This window comes from Mobula birostris, chromosome 8 (assembly GCF_030028105.1).
Source record: "Mobula birostris isolate sMobBir1 chromosome 8, sMobBir1.hap1, whole genome shotgun sequence".
NCBI classification, from domain to species: domain Eukaryota; kingdom Metazoa; phylum Chordata; class Chondrichthyes; order Myliobatiformes; family Myliobatidae; genus Mobula; species Mobula birostris.
In genome coordinates, this window is record NC_092377.1 from 42,602,337 (window position 1) to 42,616,190 (window position 13,854).

The 13,854-nt window shown below is 41.1% G+C and overlaps 1 protein-coding gene across 1 annotated transcript in view; it reads left to right on the plus strand.

The window, feature by feature from the left end:
- The window catches only part of LOC140201264 (creatine kinase M-type-like), a 29,413-nt gene that overhangs the window by 8,411 nt on the left and 7,148 nt on the right, over positions 1–13,854 (plus strand). Inside the window, exons 5-6 of the mRNA XM_072265070.1 lie at positions 1,323–1,455; positions 11,863–12,034. Of these exons, the coding sequence (XP_072121171.1) occupies positions 1,323–1,455; positions 11,863–12,034 (305 nt within the window). The remainder of the gene's footprint in view (positions 1–1,322; positions 1,456–11,862; positions 12,035–13,854) is intronic.

Here is a 13,854-nt window from a genome sequence, read left to right on the forward strand (position 1 = left end):
GAGGTTATCTCCTTGAGCGATTTCATGAGTGGTCTTCCATGGGCTCCTCCACTGTAATTATCATTTGAGTCCTGCAGAGTAGGACTGGTGGATGATCTCACCTCTGGGGAGCTGACTGTTTGCTGGGTCTGGCTGCAGTGTATTCGTGCTTGCTGACTTTCTGGACATAAGCCCTGCTGCTAAACCACTCTCTAACATCTGTCATGCCTGGGAGCTGAGATGGCGGATAGCAGTGTCAGATTGACTGATGTATTTTCTCTTTCCTCCCCCTTGGAGTGGGACAACTCCGTTGCTGGGATCCAGCAGATGGTTTTGCCTGAAATTCCTGAAATGAGGAAAGGCAACAAGATATGTTCACATTGACGGGCAGAGGCAGTGGAGAAGGGCAGAAGATCATGAGAGGAGAAGAATGTAGATGTGGAGAAAAGTTAGTGGTAGCACACTACACTCTTTATGTTAACTGTTCTTCAATGAGCCAAAGACTCTGTAGTGGACAAGTCATGAATACCAAAACCCTGTCTGTGCTCCAGACAGCTCAATCTGTAAACCTAGACCAGCTCCTACTGTATGTGGTTTTCTGTAAGAAAGGAAAGATTGCTTGTGCTTTGCTGTGTTTGATGTGTGTGTGTGTGTGTGTGTATGTGTGTGTGTGTGTGAGAGAGAGAGAGAGAGAGAGAGAGAGAGATTTACATGTCTGACCAGCTGAATGGGTGTGTAAATTCTGTGATGTTCAGTATTTGCAATGTTGAATTGGAAGTGATTGTAGCAGTGGGGTCTTTAGCAGGATAACATTTATTCCTAATCAGGCGGAAGAAGTCACAACTCTTCTGGCACATCACTGGCATCTTTGATCTCTCTGACCACCTTTCCGTTCGATTTCCAGAATGGAGTTAATGGAGTGTGTTTCTGTTTTTTTTTGTAGTCATCCTTTATTTTCCCAGCAATCTGCCTGCATCAAAATAATACAGGAGGTCGGATTTAGTGCTCGTCTCCCCTTTAAGAGGGGCAGGCTCGTTGTTAATTAATGCGGAATAGTTTCAATGAGTCTTCAGGACTCCAGAAGTCATTCCACTCTAGTGTGATCGAAGCATGCGATTCCTTGCACGGCGTTGGTGCTGGAATATCTTGTATTAATAGCACCGGGATAAACTTGCGTACCCAATACCGCAGCGTGGCGTAACTTTGTATATGTTTCAGGCACATTTGAATTACTGCACCCTTGAATATGCTGAACCCAGGCCTGTGGTCTTTAGTAAGTTTAACTCAATGTAGTATTTCGTTAATACAATTACCGCACCGAATTGGCTTTTCTCCCTCGGCAGGGTGGAGATGACCTAGATGGACGATATGTGCTGGCGTGCTGCGTGAGTACAGGACGCAATATCGATGACTTTAGTTTCCCACCCCACTGCAGCCGCGGGGAGAGACGTGCACTGGAAAAGCTTGCAATAGCAGGTGATTTTATTTATGTTTAATCACTGTATGTTAGCTGGACACAGTTCTAATTATAAAAAGCTTTAAAATCCTTTTATTCCATCTTTTACACTTCCTGGAGTTAAAAAAAAACTAAATTATTGTACTTATGGAAAGAATTCCATCACCATCTGGTGGGCGTTTGGGGGAAAACATTACAGCTGTTATGCGAGTCAAACCAACTGAAAGGGCAAATGTTCTTTGTCGATCTGTCAGCTTAAAATAACTTGAGTATTTCTGTGCTATTTTTATTTGTTGTCATTTGAAAGGTAGTTGGAAGCTGCTGAAATATTCTCTATCATTGTCTATCTTGTTTCCATGTAACCATACAATCTAAGATAATTGTGGATCATTATAAGCAAGAATATAGATAATCACTGACTTTTGAGGTTAAGAAATTGCCTACATTTTACTCTAATTTAGCAGAACAGAAAACCTGTGCTGCTGGGCTTTTGAACAGATCTCGAGATTCAAGATTGTTTAATGTCATTTCTTGTACAAAGCGTAAAGGAGAATTAAATAATTGTTACTCTGGATCTGATGCAGCACAAAAAACCCCCCAAAAAATACAGACCACAGTAATAACAATTTTTAAAAAAACACAATAAATATAAATACATAAGATAGCTTGTATACATTGATTGTATGTCTATAAAGTGACACTAGGCATAAGGTGACAAGAAATAATAAAGTAACACACATCAAAGTTGCTGGTGAACGCAGCAGGCCAGGCAGCATCTCCAGGAAGAGGTACAGTCGACGTTTCAGGCCGAGACCCTTCGTCAGGACTAACTGAAGGAAGAGCTAGTAAGAGATTTGAAAGGGGGAGGGGGAGATCCAAAATGATAGGAGAAGACAGGAGGGGGAAGGATGGAGCCAAGAGCTGGACAGTTAATTGGCAAAAGGGATGGGAGAGGATCATGGGACAGGAGGCCTAGGGAGAAGGAAAAGTGGGGAGGGGGGACCCAGGGTATGGGCAAGGAGTATAGTCAGAGGGACAGAGGGAGAAAAAGGAGAGTGAGAGAAAGAATGTGTGTATAAAAATAAATAATAAAGTAGTGGTGGAGTTAGTGGGTGGAAATGTCGATCAGCCTTACTGTTTGGGGAAAGTAACTGCCTTTGAGTCTGGTGGTGCTGATGTGGATGCCACATACCCTCCTCCCTAATGGGAATGGGACAAACAGTCTATGAGTAGGTTGGATAACATCCTTCATGATGTCACTGGCCCTTTTCTGGCACCTTTCTGTATATATGGCCTTGATGGTGGGTAGGCTGTTGCTTACGATATGCTGGGCAGTTTCTGTACCAAGCAGTGATGCAGCTTGTCGGGATGTTCTCTACTGCACACCTATAGAATGACATGAGTGAATATAGATGGGCATAGTCCAGCTCCCTTCAGTCACCTCAGAAAGCAGAGCTTTCTTGACTGTGTAGAATGTGCTCTGGAACCATGAGAGGCTGTGTGTGATGTGCACTCCCAGGAGTTTGAAACTGCTCACCGTTTCCACCACCTTGCCTCCAGTGTAAAGGGGTGTGTGGGTGGTGTGAGTTCTCCTGAAGTCGATAACCAACTCCTTTGTCTTGTTGACACTGAGGAAGCTACAATGGTGTCTGGAGCTGGAATTTTCATCACGAGTTGCTAATTTAACCCATCATAATAAGAAAAACTGCTTTAGCATAATCTGTTGGATTCATCTGGCAATTACTCCCCTTGTGAAAGTAATGTATCATATTAAAATAGATTGTTAGTAAATGAAATCCATTTAAATGCAAATGATGCCAAAATTTATTCAACCTATATTTTAAAATTGTATGAATTCATGCTTTTTAGTTGTTTTATTTGAGACTTTATCTTGCAGAAATTATATTTGCTTATAGTGAAGATTTTGACAAAAGCAGTTAATTCCTGGTGTTGTGTTCACATCCTGTTATAGCATTCTGTAGTTAAATAAAGTTTCTATCCAATTAGATGGCAGAGAATTATTAGTTTTCAGTATGACCAGATGTTTGTGTGAATTTGCTGCATGCTAGTTAGCTACTGAGGTTACCCACATAGAATAAAGATTATGTTTCAAAACTAACACATTGACTGTGAAATTCTTTTGGCTACACTGAGGACTAGGTGTTAGAAGGCATTTGTATTTTTATTTATAGTAATTATATTTATGTATCTTAAGCTTCCTCTGTCAAATGAATGAAAATGTTTAAGTAGGTCATATCTTAGTTATCCACTCTTCAAGAAGGGAGAGAGGCAGAAGAAAGGAAACTACAGGCCAGTTAGTATGACCTCAGTGAAGATGATGGAGTCGATTATTGATGATGAGGTCTCAGGGTATTTAGAGGCACAGGATAAAATAGGCCATAGTCAGCATGGTTTCCTCAAGAGAAAACCTTGCCTGAAAAATTTGTTGGAATTCTTTGAAGAAATAACAGCAGGATAGACAAAGCAGAATCAGTGGATGTTGTGTACTCTAAATTTCAGAAGGACTTTGACATGGTGCCATATGTGAGGCAGCCTAACAAGACTAAAACTACCAGACCATGCTATTATAGGAAATATTCTAGCATGGATAAAACAGTGGCTGATTGGCAGGAGGCAAAGAGAGGGGATGAAGGGAGACTTTTCTGGCTGGCTGTGGTGACTGGTGGTACTCCACAGGGGTCTGTGTTGGGACCGATTCTTTATATGTTTTCTGTCAATAATTTGGATGATAGAATTGATAGCTTTGGTGCAAATAGGTAGAGGGGCAGGTAGCTTTGAGGAAGTAGAGAGGCTACAGAAAGACTTGGACAGGTTAGGAGAATGGGCAAACAAATGGCGGATGGAATACAGTGTTGGGAAGTGTATGGTCATGCACTTTGGTAGAAGAAATGAAAGGGTTGATTATTTTCTAAATGGAGAGAAAATACAAAAAAATGAGGTGCAAAGGGACTTGGGAGTCCTTGTGCAGGATTCTCTAATGGTTAATTTGTGGGTTGAGTCAGTGGTGAGGAAGGCAAATACGATATCAGAATAGAGGGGTGTCCTTTTAGAATGGAGATGAGGAATTTCTTTAGCCAGAGAGTGGTGAATCTGTGGAATTCTTGGCCACAGGCGGATGTGGAGGCTATGTCTTTATGTATATTTAAGGCAGAAGTTGATAGATTCTTGATTGGTCGGGGCATGAAGGGATACAGGAGAAGGCAGAAGATTGGGACTGAGAGGAAAATTGGATCAGCCATGATGAAATGGCGGAGCAGACTCAATGGGCCAGATGGCCAAATTCTGTTCCTATATTTTATGGCCTTATGACAATTTTGAATTATAGATTTCTTCCTTTCACATCTATCTACTAAATGGGCAAGTTTCTCCATGGTAGGCTCATTCACGAAGTCAGGAGGCATGGGATCCAGGGAAACTTGGCTGCTTGGATTCAGAATCGGCTTGCCCACAGATGGCAAAGGGTAGAAGCAGATGGAGAATATTCTGTCTTGGGGTCCAAGGGTATAGGTTCTTCACAGTTGCTGTGCAAGTTGACAGTGTGGTTAAGAACATGTATGGTATGATGGCCTTTATTAGTTGGGGGACTGAATTCAAGAGCCGAGAGGTAATGTTGCAGCTCTACAACACTGTGGTTAGATAGACCACACTTCAAATATTGTGTTCAGTTTTGGTCGCCTCATTATAGAACGGATGAGGAATGCCTCAGAGAGGGTGCAGAGGAGATTTGTGAGGATGCTGTCTGGATTGGAGAGCATGTCTTTTGAGGATAGGTTGAGTGATCTAGGACTTTTCTCTGTGGAGCAGAGGATGAGATTATTTGATGGAGGTGTACATGCTGATAAGAGAGACAGATTGAATGGACAGCTAGAATGTTTTTCCCAGGGCAGAAATGGCTAATATGAGAGGGCATAATTTTAAGGAGATTGGGGTATAGGGGATATGCCAGAGGTAAATTTCCTTGCACACAGAGTGGTGAGTGCATGAAATATGCTGCAGCGTAGTGGTAGAGGCAGATACATTAGGGTCATTTATGAGACACTTGGATAGCTCTCCATCAATGTGCCTATGTGTGATGGAAGGGCAAGACTGATCTTAGAGTAGGTTAATAGGGCAGCACACCATTGTGGGCTGAAAGGCCTGTAACGTGGTTCTGTGTTCTAAATCGTGATATATAATTGAATTCCAGCTCTTACCTAGAGCAAGACCTTCGGCTTTGTTGAAATTCTTTACCTTTGGTTTTATTTCAAGCATTTCCTTTTCCAGGTGGTCCCAAAAGCTATTGGTGCAGCACAGTAGTTTTGTGCTGCCAAAGTCAATCCTATAGTTAGTGCGAATGCAATGTTCTTCTACCACTGATTTCTCCGGGTAACCCAAATGGATACACCTCCTCTGCTCCTTAATGCGGGTTTCCACCATGCATCCCGTCTGGCTGATATATGCTGCTCCACATTCACAGGGAATCCGGTAAATGCCGGCCGACCAGAGTCCCAGGTCATCTTTGATCTGCATAAGCTGTGATTTGAGTTTCTTTACGGGTTTGTGGATAGTATTAATCCAGTATTTTTTTCAGGATCCTGGTGATCCTTCCAGAAACCATGGAAATATAGGAAAGACGGGCGGTAGTGATGGGTTCCTCCTCATTGTTAGGTTTCCTGGTTTACCTGTTGGCCCTTTTAAGAGCCCGATTGATTTCCTTCACCTTGTAGCCATCTGTAGGAATGTTGTGCGTAATTGTCTTATTTCCTCCGGGAGATTCTCTGGGTCTGATATAGTTTTCGCATGGTTAATCAAAGTAGAACGAACCACTCTACATTAGGAGGCATGATGGTGGCTTTTATTGTTGAGGTACACCTGTGTGAGTGGGTTTCAATAGATGTCATGCATGAAGCTACCATCCAGTTTCCGTCATATTAGAATGTCCAGGAACAGGAATGGGAGGCAACCATTTTAACAAAGACAAAGATTTCACTCTTAGAAACTGGAATCTGACTGTAAACAAGGTGGGAGAGCGGAAAACTGATTGGATGAGGACTAACCAATCAGGAGGGCTGGACTATAGGGGTATAAATACCACCGGACTAGACGTGCCCACGTATCATCCCTGATGAAGACAGTAGAGCTGGTCATTGAAACATCAGTCATAATTGATACCTATATCAAGCTGGAAACCTGAGCAGAGTTTATTTGTCACATATGCCGGGATAGCTCTAGATTATTTTATTTTTTGGCCAGAAAATTACCAGAAAAGGACTTTCCTGCACTCACTGATTTTTATCAAGGCCATGCACTGTTCAAAAAATTCAGATCACATCAAAATAAGCCCAGTTTTTGATCATTGATCCTTTCACTAGCACATCCTATCTTTCTTTTTTAATAATAGAATATTTCACTGTCTTAGTATTATCTAATGTAACCAGAATTTTGACAGTTAGTCTCCAGGCAATCCATCTCATCAAACCTCTTGCATTTTATGCATTCAGAGGTCTTGTCCTGTGTGTTGTCTCTTTTACTTTTTCCCGTTGCTTCATCTACCAGCGATTCCTCTTTTCATTTGGCTTTCATTAACACAATTAAGTATATTACAAATAGAACATTGATTCAGCCCACTGATCTGAACAGTCCACATTTATATTCAGCCTTCTCATAAGTAGTAATCCTAATTCTACATACCCATATTTTTCCTGTATCTATTTGCACTCTTTACTATCAAATATATTGCTATGTGGTTTCTGGTTCAATCAGGAGCCTCAAAGTGGCCTTGCAACTCTGTGTGCAAAAGAACAGTTCTCCTGTTATTGTTTTAGATCTCATAGATGTAATATTATATCTATGTTCTCATTCCAAATCCTTTAGCCATTTGCTCCATCTAGCCTATTCCCTCTTGAGCATAAATATTTTTAATTTCTTCTGTTTAATCTCTCCTGTTGAATAATGTGCTTCAATTTTACAAGTCTTGCGCTTGCATTTACTCATATCATATCAGATAGCATTCTTTTTATTCTGTGGTGTACTGTTTTTATTATGTCAACATCTTTCTCATAGAGAGGAGCCCCAAAACTGCTCTCTCTGCTCTTGCTAAAATTTATATAGATTCCCCATTCTGTTTAGAGATTACCTTTCTGACTAAATTATTGTTAGTAGTAAATCATAAACACTAGAAAGTCTGCAGATGCTGGAAATCCAAATCAACACACACACAAAATGCTGGAGGAACTCAGCAAGTCAGGCAGCATCTGTGGAAATGAATAAACAGTTGATGTTTTGGGCCGAGACTTTCCATCAATAAACAGTTGATGTTTCGAGCTGAGACCCTTCATCACTGAAACGTCAACTGTTTATTCATTTCCACAGATGCTGCCTGACTTACAGTGTTCCCGATGAAGGTACTCAGTCCGAAACGTTCACTGTTTACTCTTTTCCATAGATGCGGCCTGGCCTACTGAGTTCCTCCAGCACTTTGTGTGTGTTGGGTGGGAAAGGTTAAGGGCTGGAGAGGAAGGAATCTGAGAAGGGAATCCAGGTGGAGGTGATAGGCAGGTGAGAAGAAGTAAGAGGCCAGAGTGAGAAATAGAAGAGGGGAGGGAGAAATCAATATTCATACCATTAGGTTGGAGGCTATTCAGACTACCCAGTTAGTTGGTAGTAATAGTTCCATTCTGTTTCTACTTTGCACTGTAACCATTTCAGTTCATCCATGCTCAGCTCAAAACTTCCAGACATGACTGAGGAGCAAACTATTTTTATTGGAAGTCAGAATAAGGTGGTCGATCTTAAAAGTTGGCAACTGACCACCATTCTATCCAAGTGATGAATTAGACTATTTGACTAATCTATCAATGACTGCTTTCTGAGTTTGTAGATATTTATCTATTACAGCTAATCATGTCTACTGTTGTTCTGAATATTTTTTAAAAATGTTGTGCTAACTGCCATGCAGCCTTTTTTTAAGAAACAGAAAACCTACAGCACAATACAGGCCCTTTGGCCCACAAGGCTGTGCTGAACATGTCCCTACATTAGAAATTACAAGGGTTACCCATAGCCCTCTATTTTTCTAAGCTCCATGTATCTATCTAAAAGTCTCTTAAAAGATCCTATTGTATCTACCTCAACCACCGTTGCCGGCAGCCCATTCCGTGCACTCACCACACTCTGTGTATATAAAAAAAAACGAAAAAAACACTTACCCCTGACATCTCCTCTGTACCTACTCCCAAGTACCTTAAACCTGTGCCCTCTTGTGGCAGCCATTTCAGCCCTGGGAAAAAGCCTCTGAATATCCACATGATCAATGCCTTTCATCATCTTATACACCTCTCATCCTCCATCGCTCCAAGGAGAAAAGGCCGAGTTCACTCAACCTGTTTTCATAAGGCATGCTCCCCAATCCAGGAAACATCCTTGTAAATCTCCTCTGCACCCTTTCTATGGTTTCTACATCCTTCCCGTAGTGAAGCAACCAGAACTGAGCATAGTAATGCAACTGTTTCCAACATTTCACACAAAATGCTGGTGGAACGCAGCAGGCCAGTCAGCATCCATAGGAAGAAGCACAGTCCATGTTTTGGGCCGAGACCCTTCGTCAGGACTAACTGAAAGAAGGGATAGTAAGAGATTTGAAGGTGGGAGGGGGAGAGATAGAGCTAAATGATAGGAGAAGACGGGAGGGGGAGGGATAGAGCTAAGAGCTGGAAGTTGATTGGCAAAAGGGATACAAAGCTGGAGAAGGGAGAGCATCATGGGATGGGAGGGCTAGGGAGAAAGAAAGGGGGAGGGGAGTGCCAGAGGAAGATGGTGAGCAGGCAAAGAGTTATTGTGAGAGGGACAGAGAGCGGGGGGAGTAAAAGGGAAAAATAAAAAATAATAAATAAATAAGGGATGGGATAAGAACGGGAGGAGGGGCATTAATGGAAGTTAGAGAAGCCAATGTTCATGCCATCAGGTTGGAGGCTACCCAGACAGAATATAAGGTGTTGTTCCTCCAACCTGAGTGTGGCCTCATCTTGACAGCAGAGGAGGCCGTGGATAGACATACCAGACTGGGAATGGGACATGGAGTTAAAATGTGTGGCCACTGGGAGATCCTGCTTTCTCTGGTGGACAGAGCACAGATGTTCAGTGAAACGGTCTCCCAGTCTGCATTGGGTCTCACCAATTTATAGAAGGCCACACTGGGAGCACCGGACGCAGTATATCACACCAGCCGACTCACAGGTGAAGTGTTGTCTCACCTGGAAGGACTGTCTGGGGCCTTGAATGGTGGTGAGGGAGGAAGTGTAAGGGCATATGTAGCACTTGTTCTGCTTACAAGGATAAGTGCCGGGAGGGAGATCGGTGGGATTTCCAGCATCTGCAGATTTCCTCGGGTTTGTGTTTCCAAATTTGATAGTTTAAGTTTAAATTCCCAATATGGTGTCTTCAAATTGCCTACTGGCTAAGAAGCTACTTGGCTGTCACTGAACAATTTTGTCGGTTTCACCACTTTTCCCCAGAGTACTGCCCTTTGTAGTTTTATATTTATAATTACCAGTTTTTGTTTTAGATTCTTACATTTTTGCCAAAGTTTAAAAGAATTTGCATTTCAACTGAATGGCTTTGACTTCCTTATGAGCGTTGATATTTTTGTTCAAGTCCCTGTGGTTTCATTGTGACTTACTTTTAGGAGACTTCTGAAAATGCATTTCTTACAAAGGGAACAAGCTGGGAAGTTGCCAGTTCCCTGCAGAGTACAGCACATACCCTGACAGCTGAATAGCAGTGGGAAGCATTCCCCTCCTACATTACAGTCTTATATTTGCTGTTGCCACTAAGTAGATACCAGCCTGAGGGCAGAGCTTGAATTAAATGAATGTCCGCCAGCAGTTCCTTTGATCTTGAACTACGATCAATGAACATGGGACTGGAAAGCAGCTATAACATGGTCTAGGTTAATTCTACAGATGTACATGGGGTTGACCTGAGGGTGTGGAATGCAGAATGGTGTACCCAGTATTAGCCATTTCATGAGAGTATTCCAAATTATTTTATTCAAAAATCAAATTATTGTGTTATTTGAGTTTAAAGGTGCCAGCCCTCAGAAAATACCAGATGTTTCTCTGTTTTGAATGTACAAATGTAATTAAATGATTGATTTATCTCTTTACTGGATCATGGCAAATTTACAACATAGAAGGAAGACTCGTATCCACATTGGTCAAAAAAAACAGCATTGAATTAATCCTTTTAACATTTAGTTTACGGCTATTCCAGCCACAGCTCTTCAAGTACATGTACAATTTATTTTTAAATGTGATGAGGTTTACTGTTTCTGCCAGTCTTTCAGGCAGTGAACCCCAGTCTCCTATGCACGGGGTGAAATAAGTCTTAATTTGTCTCTTAACCTTGTCTTGTCATACAGCATGGAAGCAGGCCTTTTGGTTCATGCTGACCAAGATTCCCATCTAATTAGTCCTATTTGCCCATGTTTGGCCCTATCCACGTTACTTTTAGATATTCTTAATGTACCTGCAGCAACCAAATCCTAATCCTTCTGCAAATCACTTTCAGTCTTTGTTGCCCAATTTTAACCCCAGTAAGGGAGATACGTTATTCCAATTTACTCCATGCAGGCCCTTCCCTTAACTTGATTAAGGTTTGTCTCTTCTTCCAAAGAAAATAACCCTAGTGTATTTAATATTTACCCATTGCTACCATTTGCCAGGTAGTTTAATATCCTCATAAATCACTTCTATGCTTCTCTAGTGTAATCATATCTTTCCTGTAATATGGTGATCAAAGCTGTGTTCATGCTGAAGCTGTGGCCTAACTAGCAATGTATACAGTTTTTGCAAACCCTTCCTGCTCATAAATTCTGTCATGGCCGATAAAAGGAACCATCCCATTTGTTTTTACATCTCCTTATTGACCTTTCAAGATCTATGGATGTATATGTTCACAAACAAGAGAAAACCTGCAGATGCTGGAAACCCATCCAGTCCTGCTGAAGGGTCTTGGCCCAAAACATCGACTGTACCCTTTTCTGTAGATGCTGCCTGGCTTGCTAAGTTCCTCCAGTATTTCGGATGTATACTTCTCCTTGGTTCTTAGAACACAATGTCAGGACTTTCATTGTATATTCCATTGCCTTGTTGAACATCTCCAAGTGAATGGATTAAATTTTATTTGCCCTTTATCTGCCCTCCTGACCAGACTCTGTATCTTCCTGCAGTTTAAAATTTTCTTCCTAACTGCCACCACGTGGTCAGTCTTTACCATTTCCTGCATAATTCATCAATTTGTATGACAGAAAGCAAGGGACTGAGTACTGAGTGGAATATAAAAGCATTCAAAAAAAATCTGCTTTTCCAATTGAAGCTATCCTGACTATGTTTGTTTCCATCAACTTTGATCAAATCTGTCATCCATAGCCCTCAATGGACTGAATGATGAATTTAAGGGCACTTATCACTCATTGAAGAACTTGAGTGAGGAAGACCGTCGGAGTTTGACTGACGCTGGAATTCTTACTGATTATATTGTTACTCCAAAGATGCTTTCATCTGGAATGGCCAGAGATTGGCCAGATGCACGGGGAGTCTGGTAGGTGTGCTTTTTAAACCCAGCATGTTTGCTAAATAGTCTGTGATCTCAATGGATTGAAAAACGATGACACTTCTGAATAGGCTTCCCCATGCTTTTGAGCCATTTATCTAATTCCTCTTGCACATTGACATTTCACATCTATTTTAAGTATACTTACAGCATCCTTTTCACCTGGTGGGCAACTTGGAATAGAGTATTAAAGGCCGGGAAAGAGAACAATTGATTTAGTGACCTAGTGGCAATTTAATGGAATAGGGGGAACAAAAGGAGGTTTCGCATTAGACTATAATGAATTATAAGTACAGCATGGAGAAATCGAATGGGTAGTTTGCCCAGCAAACAGCTTGACCATTGTCTGTAGGAAACCCAGGAGAAATAGAAAATGCAGAATAGTTTATGCAGCTTGCTCTTTTTGGGGTAAATAAATATAAATTTGTGTGAGTAGGGTGTGTTAATTGTTATAATTCCTCATAGTTTCTCCAACACGCAACGTTCAAAACTTTATAGTTATTGCTTTCACAATACTTAGAGAATTTCTGATTTTTTTTCCCCAAAAGCTTGAATGTCTTGGATCAAATTATTTTATTGGTATATGTTTTAAAACTGAGATGAAAAGTTAAATGTTACTGTGATAACTTTTATTAAAAACATAAGTATATAGTTAATATTGTGACTGGTAGCTGGGGATAATAGATTAACAATGATGCCATTATACTTTGCAAAGTATTGAGTTGATGGTTTCTGCGGCTTCTCAAGAGTGTCACTAACATTCTAAACTACTCACACTATTATCCATCCAATTAAGAACCAAATTATCTTTAAGAGCATAAGATATAGGAGTGGAATTAGGCCATTTGGTATATCAAGTCTGATCTGCCATTTCATCATGACTGATCCAGTTGTCCTCTTGGGGCCCCAATCTCCCCATATCCTTTCATGCCCTGACCAATCATAATCTATCAACCTCTGCCTTAAAAATATATAAATAAATATATATATAAAGACTTGGCCTCCACAGCTGCCTGGGGCAAAGAATTCTACAGATTAACCACTCTCAGGCTAAAGAAATTCCTCCTCATCTCTGTTCTAAAAAGAAACCCCTCTATTCTGAGGCTGTGTACTCTAGTCTCAGACTCTCCTGCCATGGGAAACTTCTTCTCCACATCCACTCTGTCAAAGCTTTTCACCACTCAATAGATTTCAATGAAGTCACCACACATTCTTCTGAATTCCAGGAAATACAGGCCCAGGGGCATCAAACATTCTTACTATGATAAAGCATTCAATCCTGGAATCATTTTCGTGGACCTCCTTTGAACCCTCTCCAGTTTCAGTGCATCCTTTCTAATATAAGGGGCCCAAAACTGCTCACCAGTGTTTCATAAAGTTTCAACATTGTTTTTGTATTATAGTCCTCTTGGAAATAAATGTTAACATTGCATTTGATTGACTCAATCTACAAATTAACCTTTAGGGAATCCTGCACAAGGACTCCCAAGTCCCTTTATGCCTCAGTTTTTTTTTGTATTTTCTCTCTTTAGAAAATAGTCAACCCTTTCATTTTTCATCAACCAAAGTGCATGACCACACTTCCTGACACAATATTCCATCCTGTGGAACACCATTAGTCACCAGTAGCCAGCCAGAAAAGACTCCTATTATTCCCACTCTTTGCCTCCTGCTAATCAGCCACTGCTTTATCCATGCTAGAATCTTTCCTGTAATACCATGGGCTCATAGCTTGTTAAGCAGTCTTATATGTGGCACCTTGTCAAAGGCCTTCTGAAAATCCAAGTACACAACATCCACTGATTCTC